Source organism: Urocitellus parryii, chromosome 4 (assembly GCF_045843805.1).
Source record: "Urocitellus parryii isolate mUroPar1 chromosome 4, mUroPar1.hap1, whole genome shotgun sequence".
Classification (NCBI taxonomy): Eukaryota; Metazoa; Chordata; class Mammalia; order Rodentia; family Sciuridae; genus Urocitellus; species Urocitellus parryii.
Genome location: NC_135534.1, coordinates 55,816,319 through 55,838,778, shown reverse-complemented (window position 1 = coordinate 55,838,778; position 22,460 = coordinate 55,816,319). Strand labels below are relative to the sequence as shown.

General features: G+C 39.2%; 2 protein-coding genes across 2 annotated transcripts; one reads left to right on the top strand and one right to left on the bottom strand.

Moving 5' to 3' along the window:
* The first annotated feature begins 1,131 nt into the window (after positions 1–1,131).
* Positions 1,132–2,079, top strand: Or2d2 (olfactory receptor family 2 subfamily D member 2). The gene has a single exon (XM_026415030.2). It carries the CDS (start codon positions 1,132–1,134, stop codon positions 2,077–2,079), a length of 948 nt encoding a protein of 315 aa, XP_026270815.2.
* Positions 2,080–5,653: 3,574 nt separating this feature from the next.
* On the bottom strand, positions 5,654–6,618 carry Or10a4 (olfactory receptor family 10 subfamily A member 4). Its single transcript, XM_026415026.2, has one exon. It carries the CDS (start codon positions 6,599–6,601, stop codon positions 5,654–5,656), a length of 948 nt encoding a protein of 315 aa, XP_026270811.1. The 5' UTR covers positions 6,602–6,618.
* Between the last annotated feature and the right edge of the window lie 15,842 nt (positions 6,619–22,460).

Below are 22,460 nucleotides of genomic sequence, written 5' to 3'. Positions count from 1 at the left end.
ATGTGGTGCTGAGGATTGAACCCAGTGCCTCACACATGCTAGGCAAGCACTCTACCACTGAGCTACAACCCCAGCCCCGTTTTGAGGCACTTTTATCATGTAGAGAATTAGTAACTCAACTCTTGCATAATGCCCTAGACTTTACACTTTAAATTTGCCTTCTTTTTAGAAGAGCTCCATGAAATTTTATAATTACTCTCAAAATCTTTCAAGTCTCTCCAGGGAAATTGGCAGGCCTTCTAAACAATTCTGCTTATTATGCAATCAAATTATTTTTATTTACTTCATTTAAATGAAGTAAATGATCATTTACTGAATGTAGTACTATGTCATGTCTTCTAAAGGACCCAGACATAAAAATGGCATAGACAGCTTTCCAAGGAGTTTTACAATCGAAAATGCAAGGCAGTGAGAGGTATTGGGCAGAGGTGGTGGAGTAGTCCTGTTTGAGTCAAGTAGGAAACCAGCCAAGTGTGTCTTCTGTTCTAGAAGCTCATTCATAGTTGAGATTTGTATTGCAGAGCTCAGAGGAAGTTGAGATAAAATTGCCAAGGGATATTCAGAGTTGTCCCCAGATCCTTCGAGGCAGGTTATTTTCCCTACGATATACATGAATTCTATAAGGTATTTTGGCTCTTTTTGAATTCTTACACCTTCTTAACTGTCCTTTCAGGAAAGAGACAACCAGATCAGTTTCATGTCCAAAATATTTAAAACAAAACAAAACAAAACAAAATCATGTGATGGAGGAAATGTGACAAGAAGCATTAGATAAATGGGATTCACTTACTGAATGAAATGTTATGTCATGTCTTCTAAAGAACCCAGAGATGAAAATGATATAGACATGAAAATTACATGGCTGAACTTAAAAGTGTGATATTTAGAACATGGAAGATGATTATTTTGATCTACTCTACACTTGCCAATTGAAACCAAAAAATGAAAGCACTATCTTAGGAAGTATTATTCCGAAACACTGAAAGTGTTCAAACTGAAGCAGCATGATCGTCATCTAAAAGGTCTTGTAAAGGGGATTTTTGAAAAGGCTTATTGTGATTGGAGTCATTCCTGGATATGCACAACTGTGTTTACAAGATAGTGACTTCTTATTGAAAAGGGAGACAGACTATGAGGCAGATAAATCAGACACAAGTGACAGAATTTTTCCTTCTGGGACTCTCTGATGACCCCCTTACCCAGCAGCTGCTCTTCATCTTATTCCTGGGTGTTTATTTGGTCACTGTGCTTGGAAATCTGCTTCTTATATCCCTTGTTCAGGTTGACTCCCGGCTTCACACACCCATGTATTTTTTTCTCTGCAACCTGTCTCTGGCTGACCTCTGTTTCTCTGCCAACATAGTTCCTCAGGCCCTAGTTCACCTGCTTTCCAGAAAGAAGGTCATTTCATTTACACGTTGTGCAGCTCAGCTTCTGCTCTTCCTCATTTTTGGGTGTACACAGTGTGCCCTTTTGGCGGTGATGTCTTATGATCGGTATGTAGCAATTTGCAACCCTTTGCATTACCCTAGCATCATGACCTGGAGGGTGTGTCTCCAACTGGCCACAGGATCATGGACCAGTGGCATTTTAGTTTCTGTGGTGGATACTACTTTCACACTAAGACTACCTTACCAAGGTAGCAACAGTATTGCTCATTTCTTTTGTGAGGCCCCTGCACTATTGATCCTGGCATCTACAGACACTCGCATTTCACAGATGGCCATTTTCCTCATGGGGGTTGTGATTCTCCTCATACCTGTATCCCTAGTTCTTGTATCCTATGGCTGCATCATTGTGACTGTCGTCAAGATGAAGTCAGCTGCAGGAAGGCTCAAGGCATTTTCTACCTGTGGCTCCCACCTCATGGTGGTCACCCTTTTTTATGGGTCAGCAATTGTCACCTACATGACACCAAAGTCTTCCAAAGAGCAAGAGAAACTAGTGTCTGTTTTCTATGCCATGGTGACCCCCATGCTTAATCCCCTCATCTACAGCCTGAGAAACAAGGATGTGAAGGGAGCTCTGAGGAAAGTAGCCACAAGGAATTTCCGGTGCCAGCTTGAAATCACCCACTGACTTAAAGACACTTTTGACCTCTCACATAGTAAGACTTGCTAGGTAGTCCTCTTCCTTGTAAATCTAAATATGGCAAAATTCTCATTCTCGGGCCTTGACCATGGATTCACTATCATTTATGCAGCAGTTCTTTTGTAGAAGGAGAAGGATAATATTTCATGATCAAAAGGATGCAGGATCTGCTTCCTTGTGGTTCGTCCTTTAACACATAACAGGAATTCCTCTAAGAAAAAGTAATATTTCACAGACCTTGTAAAATCTTTTTTTTTTTGGTTATACAGGGGATTGAACTCAGGGGTACTTTACCACTGAGCCACATCCCCAGCCCTTTTTAAAAAATGCATTTTAGTTGTAGACAGACACAATACCTTTATTTTATTTATTTATTTTTATGTGGTGGCTGAGGATCTAACACAGTGCCTCACACATGCTGGGCAAACGCTCTCCCAACTGAGCTACAATCCCAGCCCATCCCCAGGCCTTTTTATCTTTTATCTTGAGATAGGATCTCACTGAATTGCTGGGGGCCTTGCTAAATTGATGAGGCTGGCTTTGAACTTGCAATATTCCTGGCTCAACCTCCCAAACTGCTGGGATTACAGGTGTGTGCTACAATTGCTTGTGACCTTGTAAAATCTTTTAAAACATGATGTCTATTCCAGATCTATCATTGAGTATTTCTGAATTTTTTTTATATCATAAAATAATAAACATTTAACAAACATTGCTTTTTCACTTATCATGAGCTAGGTGCTGTGTGTTAGCACATGTCGTATCTGTATGTGTGCTTGAGGAAATGGAAAACACGTGTACAAGGAAGCAGACTATATGAGCTCTGCTGTCCATCTTACACTTTTTTTTTTTTTTTGAAGAGACATGAAGATCAGATCTACAAGGATACACTTTCACATTGGTGAATTCAGAGTTTTGGAATCTTACAATCAATAATGACATATTTTAGGGCTAGCAAGTGCTAGGAGGTATAATCAACCCTAAGCCTAAAGGACAGAGGAGGGTATTAAGACGCAGAAAGGAAGCTATATGCAGAGTGGACCAGGCAGGAGCTGGGGACTATGTGATATGGAGGGAGCAAGCCACTGAGAGAAACATTTTAAGTGCATTCCCCATCTACCTTTTGGTCCTCTGCATTTGTATTATAATTAGAAGCCAGAGAACAAAGGAACAATCCATAAAAGGTAGCAAATGATCTGAAACACATGGACATATACCCCATTCCAGCACAGTCCTACGCCAGCCCTCAGGCCTAAGTAGTAGTCAGCGACTCCTTGCGAGTCCCTGTTCCACAGGATCGACCGTGGTGGATGCCAGTGAAAAGCAGCAGAACAATTTCACCATCAACTGCTTCGGCAACAGCGAGTCCAATATGAGTGGGGGCAAATCCGTAGGTGAAAGCACCACCATGAGAGACTCTGACAAAAGCAGGGCCTTCATTTGGTCTCAAGTTGTCTAGAGTCTCTCAATTCAATGAGTCACCGTCCCAGGCCTTCACAACAGCCTCCCAGTAAATTATGCCTCAACGTGTACGAACACAGTAGACATAGGTTTTAGTGGTGGCAATAGTGAGTGAAGATTATTTGATATAAACTGATCTTCATTTAAAAATTTTGAGCATCTGGCAAGGTACAGGTTTTGATGTTCAAGTTTTACTGGGATGAGACCCTTTGATTCCAAGATAAGGTGGATGGAGTGTCAGGACATACATCTGCTCCTGATGTCTTCAGGGCAGTGTCTCTATAAGGACTTTCCTATTGGGAAGTATTACATACAGTTGTATGAAGTAGGTATGAGAGGCAGTCATCATTGTTCTCTATAATTTTTTAAATTATAGACTATATTTTTCAGATGTCTCCCTACCTTATTTTCTTCTCAGAATTCTTTTGTTTACTTGACTGGGAGAACTTGTAAATCAGACCCTAAATCCAGAGAAGGCAACCTGGATAGGAAGTCTGGTATTACCTTAAAGGGATTTACAAAAACATTTGCCATACCTGGTGCCTAGACCTGGTTATAGTAACCCCTTCTTTAGCCATATATTAAGCACTTTGATTGCCTTTGATCCCTAATTTGTCATCAGTCCAACCATTTGTCCTTTGGAAGATTTACCTTTGTGATAAAATTTTGACCCTCTTGTACTGAGAATTTTACATGTAATAAAATAACTTTTGGGCATGACTCCAAGTCAAGAGTTGCTCACTGAGAACCTTGTTCCCTAAACATTGGCCTGAACCAGACCACTGAACCAATCAGTAATATTTTTTGACATTCTTGTCATTAAATTACTATGTAACATAAATAGTATATGTGTTTATATATGTATTGTTGTATAAATTTAATATAACACCTTATATGCTATAATAAATGATTTATTATCCTGCTGTTAAGTTTGTCATTTGGGAGCCCTTGCTGCAAGAAAGCTAAAGGACACCTTGTCCTTTATGGCACACAAAGGTAGGGTTATTTATAGAGTCGGTGGGGGGATAGGCTTGTGTGGCAAATACTATTTAGCTTTATGATTATCAGTGAAATATTAGGAATATGTTTGCACACAGATAGATTGCCTGGACCCCAAGGCTGCTGTTTGCTGAGAGTCCAGAGTCATATTACTTCACTAGGAAAAACTACTTGGACCAAATAAGAAGCCAGCTTGAAAAGGACAATTGATTTCATTCAATCACATTAAGATTACAGAAAAAAAGTTGAGTACACAAAGAATCATTTCAGTTCCTTACAGCCTGTTCCCACAATCTCTCTCTACTTATCTTTGACTGGGGAGTTCTTTACCCTTTATGTCAAGCAGCTTTCATATCCCATGTTGCTAATGTGAGATTTAGGCTGTTGTCAGTGCGGAGTCTTTTACCATATAAGAGTAGGCCACTGTAGCAGAGGCAGAACTCCTCAGGTGCTAGCCACATAAACGTGTACATTCTAAACCCCTGGGGCTTCTAACCATCCTTTCATTGTCTCTCATTTTCACTAGAATATAAATTCCCATGAGGCAAGAAATTTATCTGTTTTACGCACTAACATGTCTTCAGGGCCAACACAGGACCTGATGTGAAAAATGCTGAATAACATTTTTGGGGGGATTTTTGGGTGCAAACTTAAAATCTGTCGGAAAAAAAATGAGTGAAAGAATGAAAAATTCAGTTATTTATTATCATTAGTATAACTACTTTTATTACTTTGTAAATAAAAATTCCCTGGAAATATGCAGGTAGGGTTTTTGGGCAAATAGAAGAAAAGTCAAGTACAAGATCATAAAATGAAATGGATAAAATATTAAAAAATGGTGTATTGTAATAGAAATTCAGCCTTTAGAGGATCCTCATTTATGAAGAGTCTCACAGCATACTGAGCCTGCTGTACTGGTTTTATTGCTCATGTCCTTCCTTTCAAAAGAGGATCCTGGTCAAAAGTCCCAAATCCCAGTGGGCACACACACTGTGTCTCCTGGGAAGAGGAATTCCCACTTGAGGAATTCAATTCTCTTTCCTTTGTCTCTACATGCTACCCCTTCAGTTTCCATCTGTCAGTCACAGTTTCCATCTGTCAGTCACAGTTTCTGAGGGCCCAGGGTCCTGCGGACAACCCGCCTCAGTGCAGACTTCACTTCGTTATTCCTTAAGCTGTAGATGATGGGGTTCAGCATGGGAGTCACCACTGTGTAGGAAAGTGACAGCAGCTTCTTGTTCTCAGGAGAGGTGTTAGATCGGGGTCGGAAGTACGTGAGGATTGCAGTGCTGTAGAAGAGGGAGACAACCAGCAGGTGGGAGGAGCAGGTGGAGAAGGCCTTGCGTTTTCCCTCAGCTGAGGGCATCCTAAAGATGGTGGAGAGGATGCGAACATAGGACCCCAGGATCAGCAAGAAAGGGAAGAGGATGAACAGGACAGTGGCTGTCAGGGCCTCCAGTTCAAACAGAGAGGTATCAGCACAGACCAGGGCAATGACAGGAGGGCTGTCACAGAAGAAGTGGTTGACTCTGTTGGGACCACAAAAGGGGAAACTGAAAATCCATGTGGTTTGGACAGTGGCCACCGGAAACCCTGAGAACCAAGAGGCAGCTGCCAACTGGGCACAGGACCTACGGCTCATGATGACTGGGTAGCGCAAGGGGTCACAGATGGCCACATAACGGTCATATGCCATTGTGGCCAGGAGACAGCACTCAGCAGCCCCAAAGAAGAAGAAGAAATACATCTGAGTAGCACAGCCAAGGAAGGAGATGGTTGTGTCTTGGATGATCAGGGTTCCCAGCATCTTGGGCACAATGACCAAGTTGAAACCTATCTCCAGGAAGGATAAGTTTCTGAGGAAGAAGTACATAGGACTTTGCAGGGCAGAGTCAGCTGTAGTGACCAGGATTATGAGGACATTGCCCATTAGAGTAATCAAGTAAATGGCCAAAAACAGGAGAAACAGTAGAGCCTGTAGCTCAGAGGAAAGGGTTGAGAAGCTCACAAGAACAAACTCACTGACCGTTGTCCAATTTCCCCACATCATTCTCCTGCCCAAGATTTCACTGGGCATTTAAATTCTAGAGAGGAAGAATTTTCCATGTTATTTTTACCCTGGTATACTATAAAAAAGTGAAGCTCCTGTGTCCTCATTCTCTGCATTTCATGTTATAGTTGTTGGAGATCAAATATCTGTTCTCTCCAATATGTAAAAAAGAAAATTTGATCATTGGAATTACACATTTTTGGTAGAATTTCATTTTTTTCCAAACTTAACGAGATGCACTATGCATAGCTACACATGACTTTTTTTTTTTTTTTTCAAATGGAGAATGTCCAAAGTCCCAACTTCACGCTATGTTCCTATTTCTATCTCTATTTGACAGCGGTGTTAAAAAGCTCAGATAAGTGTTTCTGGAGAAAGGAGACTTGATGCATAATGAAAGGTGGTGAGATCAGTCAGGACATCTTTTCTGCAAAGCAAAAGGGTGGGAAGGAGAAAATCAATAAATATGAATAGATATTATCAAATGATATCTAAAGAGGAGAGCTGAATAGGTCCATCTGAGGAGGCCCATACTTGGGAATACTTCACTATGTTGTAGGAACTTCCATTATTAAGCTCAGAAAATTTTAGTCTAAACAGAAAGACATAGAAATGGGTTTATATTTATCTCTGGGCTTAATGCTCTCCATGTGGCTGTATGTGGTCCAAGGGAACACAGACAGGAGACAGTGCCAGAACCATGGACAGAACCTAGATGTGTTGAGTATGAAGCTTTTCATCTACTACTCTTGGTTAATTCGTGTCTTGATTCTCAAGAAAATCTGAGGTTCATATTTTATATATAAGTAAAGTCCAACTCAAATATGCTAATGTGACTAATAAGATAAAATCCTATGAAAAAGAAATGGAAGATTTTGTTATTGTATTAATAACTAAGTTTCAAAATTGGGATCCTGAAAACTTGAATGGGGGAATAAATCTAAAAGCATTTAGCATGTTATAAGATGCATTAAAAATGTTCAATAAATGCTAACCATTATTATTGTTACTATCATGATGATGATAAGGCTGACTCTCCTTTCTTTCTTCTGCTTCTTTTTTGGTACTAGGGGATTGAACCCAGAAGCACTTTATCATTGAGATATGTCCCTAGCCTTTTGTTATTTTTAAGACAGCATCTCACTAATTTGCTTAGGGCTTAGCTAAATTGCTGGGATCATAGGCATACACCTCCATGCCCAGCTGAATCTACTTTCTAAAACTTACTTCTTTTCCAAACAATAGCTCAAACAGCCTGAAAGCCCTGCTATTCAATCCTTAAGATGAGATATTAATTACTTAATAAATATTGATTAGCTTGGTGCGGTGGCACATGCCTGTAATCCCAGAGGCTCAGGAGACTAAGGCAGAAGGATTGCAAATTCAAAGCCAGCCTCAGCAATGGGAAGACTCCTAGCAATTCAGTGAAACCCTGTTTCTAAATAAAATACAAAATAGGGCTTGGGATGTGGCTCAGTGGTTGAGGACCCCTGAGTTCAACCCTTAATACTACTACTACTACTGCTACTACTACTAATAATAATAAATATTATCTTCTGTAAGCCAGGTCCTGCTCTAGATACTGAAGATGATAATAAACAAAAATCTCTGCTCCACAGAACTCACTTTCTCATAGGAAAGATAGGTTATAAACAAATGATTTTAGGAGAACATAAAGTATGTTAGATGGTATTCAGAGCAGCAGAGAAGAAAAAAGTAGAGAATATGGGCATTTGGGATGTGGAAAGCGTCAGGGAAGGTTTCACTGAGTGAATAATATTGTGTAAAGTCCTGAGCAGAAGCAAGAAATGGAGTATGGATAAAGCATAAAGGAGGGAGGGAAAGAGAAAAAAAAGAGAAAATTGTTTTAAAAATATTTTGCTGATTCCTTTTTACTTGTAAAAGCTTAACCATGTTATTACTTCTTTTATAAAAACTTCTTTGATGCTTCATCTATTTTCATAGTAAGAATGAACATCTGTGACAATGAAAATAAATATCACATTCTATTCTAAGCATTTTGAAGGTATTATTTAATTTTCATGACATCTTAAAATGCTGATACTATTTATTAGGCAAACTTTACAATAAAGCAATCTGAAGCACAGAAAAATAGAGTAATAAATTTCTAAGGGTAGGCAGCCAGGAAGTGAGGGCATTAGGAAGGTATCCCAGATGGTCTGACTCCATGTCATGAATTTAATCATCAGTTGACACTTTCACTCATTTTTTCAGAATAGCAATAAGTCTGAGTCCATTGCCGAGGTCAAACTAGAGCATTTGGCATAGGGTGGCAGTATAAGAGCAAAGGAAGACCAATTCGAAAGATGGGGGAGAACTCCAATATAGAAGAAACACCGGAGAAGTGGAATACCATTTCCATTGCCCTTATTTTAGAATAATCATTACTTTATGACTATTTTATACTCTAGATAGTATGTTTCTTGGGAATAGAAATTGTGTAATTCACATTTTTACCCCAGTGCCCAGAAAGGCCGATGCTCAGTGTATTGTTACTGAATGAATTAATGGAAAATGAAGAAAATATGGGAAATAATCAGGGAAACATCTACGTAGATATAAGGTAAGTACAGTACATACATTCTAAGGAATTTATACATAAACACAAAAGAATATTATATAGTATTATAAAATTAGCAAAGATAAAAAGAATGATAAGAGAGACAAATCCTATTCATTCTCTTTTCCCAGCTTCCAGTCCCCTACAAAGCTGATGTCACACCAGAATACTTTTTGTTTCCTGCACACACACAAAAAGAAATTTTTACCCCATTTTTGCATTTGTGCACATGGCTGTCTTAGAATCTTCTTCATAAGTACACATAATTTTCTGCTCACCTCATGAATCTCATCACTTCCTCTGTGAGGTTTCCCTGCTCACCCCCACCCCCCACCTCCACTCCTGGAAGAATCAAGGAATTATTTCTTTTACTTTCTCAATATTTTGTGAAAATCTCAATTAGAGAACTTTTATAATTATGTATGTGTATATCTATTTATGTTTTCTTAATTGTCAACACCATGAGGACAAATGAATTCACTGGTATCTTTTGCATCTAGCAGAGGACTTAACTCCAACTGCTCAATATTTAATATAGACTAAGATTCAATTATTTTAAAAGTAGTTTGAAGCCACTGTTGTTTCTTTAGTTGAGCCACTCAGGTCAGATTGCAGTGTTTTTTTGTTTGTTTGTTTTTATAGGTGCTATTTTAGGTTTTGTCTTCCAAAGTAAATTAATTTTGTTTAAAATATTTGTTATGTTCTGAAAAAATATTTTAAGAACTTTATTATAACATCTTGGCATCACTTAGCATGCCATGGATGTCCACTTCCCTCAAATATTGAATCAAAATATTTCACAGGACAGAGTCAAGATCTTGAGACCTATCAGCTAAGTCATATTCCAAAATGAGTTCACACCAATTTTTACCTCTTGGGCAAAACCATCTACCTTTTTATTTTTTTAAAGAGAGAGAGGAGAGAGTGAGAGAGAGAGAGAGAGAGTTTTTTAATATTTTTTTTCAGTTTTCAGTGGACACAACATCTTTATTTTATTTGTATGTGGTGCTGAGGATCGAACCCAGCGCTCCGCGCATGCCATGCAAGCGTGTTACTGCTTGAGCCACGTCCCCAGCCCCCATCTACCTTTTTATACCAGCAAACTTAAATCATTTTAGACACAGGTTGGGCATAAAAAAATACAATTAGATGTTCTAACACCTGAAACATACCTCTATAATGTACAATGACAATCTCATGAAAAAGTTCACCAAGTGACTGAAATGCAGATAAACCATAAGCACTGAGATCTAATATCAGTTTCCTCCAGAGGCCTTTTGGTCATCCCCTTCTCCCACATGGCTATAATTAATCACTCTGTACTCTGTTCTTTGTAGCATTTTAAAACACCTTTATCACAATGGTTTAGCATCATAATTATATTTACGAATGTGTCTTACAACACTCCTTGGAAACACAAATCATTATGGCATCCATGTTACATTGCCTAGAACCTGATAACTAATAACAAATTCTTGTAGGATTACAATTAACTTTTTAAATTTTTTGGTACTGGGTATTGAACCAAGGGGTACTTAACCACTGAGAAACATTCTAATTCTTTTTATTTTTTCATTTTGAGATAGGGTCTCACTAAGTTGCTTGGGGCCTTGCTAAGTTGTTGGAGCTGCCTAGGATTTGCTATCCTCTGATCTCAGCCTCCTAAATTGCTGGGATTATAAACCTGTGCCACTACACCCAGCTTAACTTTTATTTTAATGATATTATTTACTTGGTCTATCTATTTTTGCTATTTGTAAAAATAATTATGATATAAATATTGTTATAAAGGTATTTTAAAATGGTATGACGAACATAAGGACACAGTAGTTAATTATACCCATGTGAGGGATGGGGATGACCAAAAAGACCCTTGAAGGAAACTGACATTAGATCTCAGTGTTGATATGGTTTATCTGTATTTCACTAAGGCATTTGGTGAATTTTTTTCATGAGATTGTTGTTGCCACATTAAAATGTTTTAAAATGTTAAGGTTCTTTGTCATGAAATTTCTTAGTGAATTCATGATGGGCTAAAGTGATCACTATTTTTTAAATGTTTATTAAAAACAACCCTTTAAACAATGTTTTAAATTATTGTCTGACAAGAAAGACGGAAATAGGGGCTGGGGATGTGGCTCAAGCTGTAGCGCGCTCGCCTGGCATGCGTGCCCGGGTTCAATCCTCAGCACCACATACCAACAACGATGTTGTGTCCGCTGAGAACTAAAAAATAAATATTAAAAAAAGACGGAAATGTAGAATTGTACATTATGTGAACTTAAATTATTATTGTCATAATTATTATTTTGATGTTTCTATACTTCATAAAGATTCTAAATCAAACCTTCTGATAAAGTGGTATTGGATAAATATAAAACAAAGTAATAAAAGTATAGCATAGACCTATGACAGTTGAAAGTGAAAAAAACTGCAAGCACAACAGAATTTAAGAATATTTTAAGGATAGGCAACAAAATGAATCTAGTTAGACATTGGCCAACATATTACAAAAGGCTTGGAAGACAAAAAGCAGATCGAAAATCCAGAAAGTATCAGAGTATCACTGCCATTGTACAATCAGCTAATAAAGCTGAGGGAACTTTCATATGACTAATAAAAGTTTTCTGATTTTCCAAGCAGGGGTGTGATATTTTACAGGGAATGTTAATTCTTAAACTCAGCGAGGATTTGAACTTAAGGAAGAGGCCAGGTCTCAGAAATCCACTTGCCTGGCCTTTGCTTTTCTCCTTTGCCATGAAATAGCCCCTCCTGTATCTTATGAAGGCCTATCAACTGTAAGAAACATAATGTGAAACCTGATTCAAGGCTTTGCATTTGTCTCCTTTTCATTGAACGTTCTCAGTGCAGCACAATTCAGGTACTGTTCTTAGTTCTGGCGCAGCATAGAGCTTTTGATAATTGTGATTGTGACTGTAGCCATCAGAGAGGGAGAGGGAATGCTAGGGAAAGGGAAGATTATTGGGAAAAAGTTGAGGTTGTCCAGTCAGCTGCATCTCTGTCCAGAGTGTCCCCTTCTAGGCATAATATCTGGGGATTCTGTGTTTTGTTCCAATAAAGAAGAACTAGATAACCTATTTAAGAGAACTCTTTGAAACTACTGCATAAACAATCATTTGAGACCACATAGCTATAATGGCAAGGACTCTGGTATCATGAGTTCAGAGCTCAAGTTCTGAATGTTAGTTTTTTAAGCTGCGAGACACTTTACTTTTCTGAGTTATGGTTTTCCTCAATTGTAAATTGTTAGTTATAATAAAAACCCTCCCTAACTGACAGGGTGATTTATGAGAGTGCAACACTTTGAGCTTTCCAAAGCATAGCATAAATATATAATCATTGGTTCTATCCTTCCCCAGCTTCCCTGATTTGTTAAATCCTGTAAAACTCCATATCCTTTGCATGAAAGCTCTCATGCCATTCCATGTCTCTCAGAAATGTGTCAGAGAGAATATATTTTTGGTGGTGAGCCATTCTCTTTACAAGAAATTTGAAGTCTATACCCCTTTACTCACCTCCTGCAAGTGACGTCTATGTAAATTCCAGAGAAGCCCTGGTCTGTGTCAGTCACTCTAAAGCAGCCTTGGAAAATTTCTGAATGAGTGACTCCAGGGGAGTCCTAAATTATGGCTTTTCTGTACAAGCAAGGCATTCCAGAGAAGTCCTTGATTCTGTGTTTGTTAGTCATTCCAGAGACCCTCTGGGTTCTGCTCATCTCAGTCCACATTGCTGGTGAATTCTGAGTTGTGCCTTTGTCACATTCTCCAAAAAGCTTTGTCCCAGGGCTATGCCAGTCACCCCAAGTAAATCCTGGGCTGTTGCTGGTCTAGTCTCTATAAAGAAGCTCTGAGCTGTGCAGCATTCATCACTCCAGAGATGATCTGAGTTAGGCCTGCGTCAACTACTCTAGAGGATTCCAGCCTGGGTCTCAGGACTATTTCATTCCCTGCTGTTTACTATAGGGAAGTGATTCCCCCAATATTTCTTCTTCCTCAGGTGGAATCATGGATTTAATTTCTGACAGTGTGAGTTTTGGAGAATTCCCAGGAGTGCCAAAATTCATGAAGATTCTGCATTCCTATAATTGGAAGGAGGTCTTTATTTCAGTTCCAACTTTCCCGGTAGTAGTAGTTGTTTGATTGTATGTTGTTTACTGAAAGCAAAGGGACAAAACTCAGTGGTCTTTTTACCCTCCAGGGTGTGGACTCCAGAGAGAATAAAAGAGCCTGCCAGTATTCTTTTTATATATCTCCCTTACTTTTTTAAAAAAATTATTTATTTATTTATTTTGCATTACAATTCTTAATACACCATTATATAATAATTTATCACATCTCTTATTATATATAAGGTATGTTGATAGCAAATATCTCCCTTACTTTTTGATCCTCATTGGCTGGTTCTAAGGAATGTTTCTGACCTTAATGCTGGAGGAGATGTTTTCAGGCATAAGAAAGACAATTAATCATTGTTTAAACCAAGTGAAAATATTAACAAAGACAATAATCAGGTGGGGAGGTTATTAACTCTAGGTTAAGATGAGGGAAGAAAGTCTTTTTTTTTTTTTTTTTTTTTTTTTAAAGAGAGAGTGAGAGAGGAGAGAGAGGGAGAGAGAATTTTTAATATTTATTTATTTTTTTAGTTCTTGGCAGACACAACATCTTTGTTGGTATGTGGTGCTGAGGATCGAACCCAGGCCGCACGTATGCCAGACGAGCACGCTACCGCTTGAGCCACATCCCCAGCCCGGGAAGAAAGTCTTATTGTAATCCCAACCCTCCTGGAATAGGAATTGAAGCCAAGAGAGTAAGGTGTGGTCAGTGTTTGGGACACAATTTCCTCCAGAAGATAAGGGGTTCATTCATAGCCTCAAGTGGATATCTGAACATTTCTCACAATGCTTTTGAAGTAGTTGTTTGATTGTATGTTGCTTACTGAAAGCAGTAACCAACATTTGACTTGTTCATTTTTACTTGATTGTTATAGAGCACGTTGCCTAAATATATGTGCTTTAAAATGTCCACAAGTCACATTCAACATAATTTTTGTCTCACTCCCATCTAAAAAGTTTGAGATATTTTGTTTTGATTAAGATGGCAATTTCAAACTATGCCTTGTTCTATAGGATACTCCACATTCTCAACACAAGCAATAATAGAGGTGGCTCCATGGGTGAAAAAGAATAGCTATTTATTGTTTCCTCTGGTAGTTCTTTTCTTTGTCTAGTATATACTCCAAATCCTTGTTAGATCCCATGCTTAGTTGAGATTGCATCTAACTTCAACAGCTCTCTTATCTCTCCCTATCATTCTTCCTCGCATCCTTTTCTTCTCCCTCAGTCTCACTCTAGAATTTGCAAGAGAAGCAATTTTAACATGGGTTCCAATGGCAAAAAAAAAAAAAAAAAAAAAAGAAGCAAGAGCCACTTTGAATGTTTTTCCTTTATTAAAACAAAAAAATTTCATTGGGTGTCTAACATGTACCAGGCACTAAGGATTTAGTAGTAAATGCCCCTTGCCTAATGGATATAAAGTTTAAAAATAAAAACAAACATCAAAGCATCATATTAAAATTACATCATATTCAAATTACAACTGCAATGAACATGTAACTTGAAGAAAAGCGTATAGCTGCAAAAATATCAGCACTATGTTCCTTTACCCAGGACATATATTGGGACATGAGGGACTTAGATAATGATGTTATTATGAATAGCAACCTCAAAGGTTCAGACATGTGTTTGGATGGCCAAGATAGAAGGCTTAAGAGATAAATCAATAATTATGAGGTTACTTTCTGAGTCCTAGCAATCTCAAAGAGGGGTACTATTTAAATGAGAGATAAGAACTATTGCTGCCCTATATTATGATGTGCCATTTTTTAGTCTGTTGGGAAAAAGAAAGATGCCTTGAAAATGATGTATTCAATATATGTTAGACTGTATTGTTTCTGATGATTAATTCACATCCTTGAGGGAGAGTTTGAATATTTGTGTTTGGTTCAACTTACTCATGAAAGGATTCAGAGAAAAATCTGAGGATGGAGTCTTGGAAAGGGGTGTCATTTGCTTTGTGCAGCTTATGGCTCTTGAAAAGTGGTACTGACTCCCATGACAATCTATGGGCTGCCTCTTAGGTTCAAGACTGTCACATTCATCTGCATCATCTTTGTACCAAACACTGTTATTCTAACTAAAGCACTGCTGGCATTTTTATTATTCTATTATTATGCATGTTAAATATTCACTGTGGCAACCTTTAGCCTCACTGAGCTATCTGCCTGGATGGTCTCTGTTGTCTCCTAGGTACCAACTGTTGTTTCTGGTAATACTTTGGTTTCAAAGATGCATATATTTTGAGTCTGACCCTAATAGTTACTCTATTTCCTCCTAATATTTTTAGTGTAAAGATTTGCAAAACTTAAAGTATTCAAGAGTGCTTATGTCATATTAAAATAGAAACACTTGTGTGGGTCTTATTTTTAAAGTTATAGATACTCTGGTGGACAATAAATGTAAAAATAAATACATAAAAGTGTACATAAAATTTAAATTTTCTATTGATAAACTTAGAATAGATGCATACAGGAGAGAATAATTCATGCTGTATGCAGAGACTTAGTTTTTGGCTGGTCCTGCAGTGTAGACAAAAGCCAAGCCTGGGAAACATTCCTTGTCAAAAGGTGAGGAAGTGAATAGCCTTGATACTTGGCTCTGCTGCTAATAGTTACCAGATGTTCCAGTCCAGTGGGTTTTCTGGGTACAGCAGGGTAGTTGCAGAATGTTCCTGACACTGTAACAGCAGGATAGTTACAGAAATGTTTCTAGCTCTGTAACTTTTTAGTGCACAAAGAAGGCTCTTGAAAACTCTCAAGCCTTGAACAATTTACAATGCCCCTATAGTTAAATTTTCTGATTATGAGATCCTATAAAATATACTTGTGGAGCTAGTTCTGGGTTACTGTTTCTCCATCCAGAGGGCAATGTTCCACTTGGCCTGAGATTTTTAAGGTCTCTGTGTTCTTCTCCAGGACCCCACTGGAGATCCTTGGAACAGGGGAACTTTAAAAAGAAGAATCAAATGAGGAGATTCTTCTGGGAGACGTGCATATTTTGAGATCCTGACAAAAGAAGAGGTCACTGTGAAGAATAGCAAAACTTTGAGGCAACAAAAGAAGAGATTTCAGGTAAGGAGTGCTTATCAGTAGTGGGATATCTATCAGTGGCTGGTTGTAAACCATGGGAAATTCAGGTTCTCAAGAGAGGACCTTTTATGTGCAAGTGCTTAGAATAATGCTTAAAGCTCAAGGGTGTCCCATTAAAAGTCATCAGCTTGCTGAATTTTTAAATTTTGTCAGTGAAACTTGTCCCTGGTTCCCAGAGGAAGGCATTTTAAATTTAGATACCTGGGAGAAGGTAGGAAAGCAGCTGCGAACTCGCTATACTAGTGAGGGTCCAGATAAAATTCCCATACAAACTTTTACCTTATGGTCATTAATTAGGGACTGTTTAACTCCTACTCAAGAGGAATTAAGATTACCCTCTTCTACCCTGGCAACAGATCTAAGACAAACTTTGGGTGGGTGTCAGACTCTAAAGTCTTGTCTGCCCTCTGCATCACCTCCCCCTCCACTGGTTATGGCGGCAAACTCAGCTACAGGTGGTAAATCATTGCCCTTGCAATATGAACAAGAATTAAAATTTGAGGTGAATCAAGATAAGCATCAGCGGGCAAAGAGAGATGTTTCTGATAATAACAAGGACATAACTAAAAAGTTTGCTGCTTTGACTTTAACTGTACCTCCAGTGCCCTCTACCTTAGGTGCTAAATCAAGAAAATCAACTGTTTCCTGGCCGCTGGCTTTGTCCCCATTCCAACTGAGCTTACTAGAGGCTAGACAGGCTGGGGAAGATATTTCAGGCTTTCGAATTTTTCCTGTAATTGAAAGGGCTGATCCAAATAACTCTGGACAAATGTTACAGATGTGTGAGCCTATTCCTTTTAAGACCTTAAAAGATCTAAAAACAGCTTCTAGGGCATATGGGCCAACTTCCCCATTTGTTATTAGCTTGCTTGATACCATCTCCAATGATGCCCTGACTCCAAATGATTGGCAGGTTCTGGCTAAGGCATGCTTGAGTCCTGGAGATTACCTAATGTGGAAGTCAGACTGGGTGGAAGCCAGTGGTGAACAAGCAGTTAGAAATCAGACACATGGTGTAAATATTACTACAGAGATGTTAACAGGGACTGGAGCCTTTCAGGGTTTACAAAATCAGCTAAATTATACACTACAAGCTTATCAGCAAATAAATATATGTGCAACAAAAGCATGGAGGAGTTTGCCAACAAAAGGAGAAAAAACAACAGATATCAGTAAAATTAGACAAGGACCAGATGAGCTTTATGCTGATTTTGTGGCTCGCTTGTATCAGGCTACACATAGAATTATTGCAGATCCTGATGCTGGAAATATTCTGGTAAAACAACTGGCATTTGAAAATGCAACTAAGATTTGCCAAGATGCATTACGCCCTTATCGAAAGAAGGGTACTGTGAGTGACTTTATTCATATATGTGCAGATATTGGGCCATCTTATATTCAAGGGGTGGCTTTTGCCACTGCATTAAAAGAAGTTTTTCATCCAAACAAGCAAAAAGATAAGCTCAAGGGACTTTGTTTCAGTGGTGGTGAGTCTGGGCATTATGCCAAAAATTACAAACAGTGCTCTAATCCTGTAAAGGTTAGTGGGAATCAGGGTTCCCCAAGGCAACCAGAGATAAGCCTTCGATGCCAGCTGGGTAATCACTGGGCAAAGGAATGTAAATCACACACAGACATACATGGACATCCTTTAGTCCCTCAGCAGGGAAGCTGCCCACTGGGCCAACCCCAACCCCGACCCCGACAAACAGTGGGGGGTCTGTCACTTACCCTACCTAGGCTGGGGAAACCTGCAAACCCTCAGTCAGGGACCTCTACCATGCCAACTCCTAGAAGCACAGGATTGGATCTCTGTCCTACCTCCATGTTTGTATTGATTCCAGAGATGGGCCCACAGGCTATTCCTACAGGAATTTATGGTCCCCTGCCACAGGGTGTTATGGGCCTTATTTTGGGAAGAAATAGTCTAATAATGAAAGGTGTTCAAGTGTTACCAGGAGTCATAGATCCTGACTATGAAGGAGAAATTAAGGTCTTGACACAAGCAATTAATACTACTGTTCAAATTCTTCCTGAGACTAGAATAGCACAAATTGTTCTTTTGCCTTATAGGCTGACTGGTAAAATTCTTTCTCTGGAACCTAGAAAAGAAAGAGGTTTTGGTTCCTCTGATAGGGTATACTGGTCACCATTGATTAAACAGGGACATCCAGAACTTGAATTAAAATTAAATGGAAAATCTTTTCAAGGTGTGATAGAGACTGGGGCTGATGTCTCTGTCATTGCCCTGAAGAACTGGCCAAAGTCTTGGTCTCTAAATATGACCTCTGCAGACTTACAAGGTATTGGTCAGGTTTCCCTGCCCCAACAAAGTGTTCAACAACTTAGATGGGAGGATCCTGAAGGTAATACCGGATTAGTTAAACCTTATGTCCTTGATAATCTTCCTTTTAATCTCTGGGGAAGAGATATATTAGCTGACAAGGGTGTCCTATTATTCAGTTCCAACTCAGTGGTTACCTCTCAAGTGTTAAATCCAGGTTTTAACCCTATTAAAGGATTAGGTAAAATGCAACAAGGTAGACCACTTCCAATTCCTGCCTCTCACCAACAAGGGCCAAAAGAGCTAGGCTATAATGTTTCCTCATCTTTTAATTAGGGGCCTTCCTCAACTCTCCAACCCAGAAAACAGTAGCCCAAATCATCTGGCTTTCTGATGAACCTGTTTGAGTTGATCAATGGCCCTTAACAGGAGAGAAGCTTCAAGCAGCTCAGTTATTAGTACAATAACAGCTTCAGGCTGACCATACTAAATTTACTTTTAGTTCTTGGAATACTCCTATTTTTGTGATTCAGAAAATATCTGGAAGACGGAGACTACTGCAGGACCTTAGGGCAGTCAACAAAACTGTGGAGGTGATGGGCCCTCTACAGCCTGGACTACAATCACCTACTGCTATTCCTTTATCCTATTACTTATTTGCACCCCAAGGATCATAAATGCTTTGCTTTTGCTTTTGATGTCCCTGTGGAAAATTTTAAAGAGATAGTTAAATGATATTGCTGGAAAGTGTTGCCATACGGTATGGCTGACAGCCCTACTTTATGCCAACTTTCAAAAGTTTTCTCCCTTTCAATGTCTGTGTGAAGGTCACACAGTTCATCCCCAGCAATTCCAAATTAGGAGAGACACTTTATGTACTCTCAATGACTTCCCAAAACTCCTGGGTTACATTAATTGGTTATGTCCTTCTTTAAAATGAACTACGTAAGACTTGGGACCTTTGTTCAATATCCTCAAAGGAGATCCCTCTCTGTCTTTCCCTCAGCAACGTACTCCAGAACCTAAAGCTGTGCTGACTTGGGTAGAGTCTGTTTTTCAACTGGCTCAACTTATAAGGGTTGGCCTAAATAATCTATTCAAGTACTAATTTTTCCTACTACTCATAGTCCTATGGGAATCCTTTGGCAAAAAACAGGAATTATAGAATGTCTTCACCTGCCACATTCTCCTTCTAAATCTTTAATACCATTTCATTGCAAAAGCTCCATATTGCATGCAGCAGCTCTTAGAGCTAGAACCTTCTTTTATTATAGTACCTTTTACTACTGTGCAACAAGATTTGCTTTGGCAGTACTTCACAAGTTGGCAGATTATACTTGCTAATTTTTCTGGCCAAATAGATAGTCACTACCCTGTTAATAAAATTTTATAGTTTGCTCCTATGACCAGTTTTGTTTTCCCTAAAATTGTTTCCACTAAACCAATTTCCCTGCTCAGGTAAGGCTAGAGTTTATAACAAAAAGAGTCTAAGGTTTTTCAGACAAACCTTTCCTCTACACAGCATGCAGACATAATTTTTGCCCAGCATCAATTTAAAAAATTTTTTAAAATTTGTTCTAAGTAGTTATACATGACAGTAGAATGCATTTTGATACATCATACATATATGTAGTATAACTTCTCTTTCTTCTGATTGTATATTATGTAGAGTTACACCAGTTGTGCAATCGTATATGCACATAGGGTAATAATGTCTGATTCATGCTACTATCATTCCTACCACCATACCCATTCTCTTGCCTTCACCTGCCTCTGTCTAATCCAGAGTACCACTATTCTTCCCTAGGTCCTTGCCCCCATTGTGAATTAGTATTCTCATATCAGAGAAAACATTTGGCCTTTGGTTTTCTGGGGACTGGCTTATTTCACTTAGCATGATATTATCCAGTTCCATCCATTTACCGGCAAACGCCATAATTTTATTATTTTTTTGAAGGCTGAGTAATAGCCCTGCAACTATTTTCATCAGAATCTGTAAATATTTACAGTGATAGTGCTTATGCAGTGGAGGCATCTCTGGTGATTGAAGCTACCACCATTATGAGGCCAGGGTACAAAAGGACAGTCAGCTAGGTAATGAATAATTGGGTTGGGTTGGGAAGATGGAAGTTGATTCAAAGGGATGTGAATACCTTCCCTTCCTCCACCTGTTGCCAAGATTACCTGCCTCCAGGGAATTATTTCTCCCTAGAAGCAGTTAATGAGTAGCCCCGGTGTGGCTCTCTTTCTACCCCTACCCTTGGGTGGCTTTGTTCCCACCCTTGAATCACTCTACCTTTTGGGTCATGTAGGCAGGATGGGAGGAGAGAACATAAGAACAAAGGAAATCTAAAATGTATAAAAGGGGCAGAACATCCCCACTTCCTTGGACATCCAGCTCTGGGGCCCCTTCTTTTTGGAGAAGTCTATCTCTGTTCTATCCTTTAAATAAAACTTGCTTTGTATGACTGCCTTGGCATTTCTGGGGTGTTCAATCTTCAACACCTCAACACCGGGGGAATGGGACTTGGCCCTGATTCTTATCACTGGTATCATCTCTGGAGGTCCCACTGAGACCGTCACCAAGGTAAGCTCCTTCACATGCACCCAACATATTTTGAGGTGTGCCTTTCTATGGGCACCCTTAGCTAATTAAATGCAATTAATGCAAGCTGCCATTGTACAAGACTCAGATGACAGGATTCATAGCCTAGATGGTTCTCTTGCAGGTCAGGCATTTTGGGTTCTGCCAAAGCCATTTCTCACTATCCTGTCCAGTCTTGAAGTACTTCCCACATGAATACACAATATCTCTAATCCCAGTCTGTCTTTGGGTGTGTGAAGATGGAAAAAGGGTTGGAACAACTGCAAGGTTCTGCCTGGGGCCACTTCCAGTGAACCTCAAAGGTTCCTTCTCCTGACTCCCATCCTTACTGCCCCTATGGGGTATCTTGTGGCAACTGGACAATTAAGTTGCACTGGTAAAAGCCCCAATAACATATTCCTCTGGATGAGCCATACTGCACTCTCCCATGCTCACTCCTTCCAAGCAACCCACTCCCCTCATTGATTGAATGCTAGCCATGGAAAGAGGGACATTTTACATGGAGTGGTTCATAAAGAAATGCCTGGGTTATCTTTGTTTGCATAGTAAACCTTTATAAACCCATAAAGAATATTTCCATTGTTGTTGCAGGGATTATTCCCATTGTTGCTTCTGTGCTCCAATCTGCTCCACAAATTTCCTTGGATGCACAAGAGAGGCACTTGCAATTCACCCCTTCCATAAACTCCTCCAGGAAAAGGGCGTTAAGCATCTAATGACCACTAGATGTCTCCCTTACCCTCTGGAGATTCCTTTAGCCCACAAAGCAGAGAAATGTACCCCATCATTGGCTTTTTCCCCCCTTGTGGATCATCACATTTGGAAGTTCATAGTAGCAGGAGATGATCAGTGATGCCTCTAGGTATGATTTCTCCTGGGTCTTTGGCATGGGGTGAACAAAGTTCCTAGCATTCTGTTAATTAAGACAGTAATAGAATTGGCAGAGCCACATGGTGAGAGATGGATGTGCTGGCCTATCAGCTCATGGGGAGAGATCCCTATTGAACTGGACAGTTTTCTCTGGCATGGGTGCCTGTCTTTTTTCTTACTCAGAGGGGAGCTTTGGTCCTAAAAGTTATGCCAGGTTCACCACTAGCCTGCATACTGAAAAACTGGGATAAGTTTGACCCACAGATGCTCAAGAAAAAGTGTCTCATTTTCTTCT

Excerpts from the sequence above, each read along its gene's own strand:
- Or2d2 (XM_026415030.2), top strand. The coding sequence starts at position 1,132 with ATGAGGCAGATAAATCAGACACAAGTGACAGAATTTTTCCTTCTGGGA.
- Or10a4 (XM_026415026.2), bottom strand. The coding sequence starts at position 6,601 with ATGATGTGGGGAAATTGGACAACGGTCAGTGAGTTTGTTCTTGTGAGC.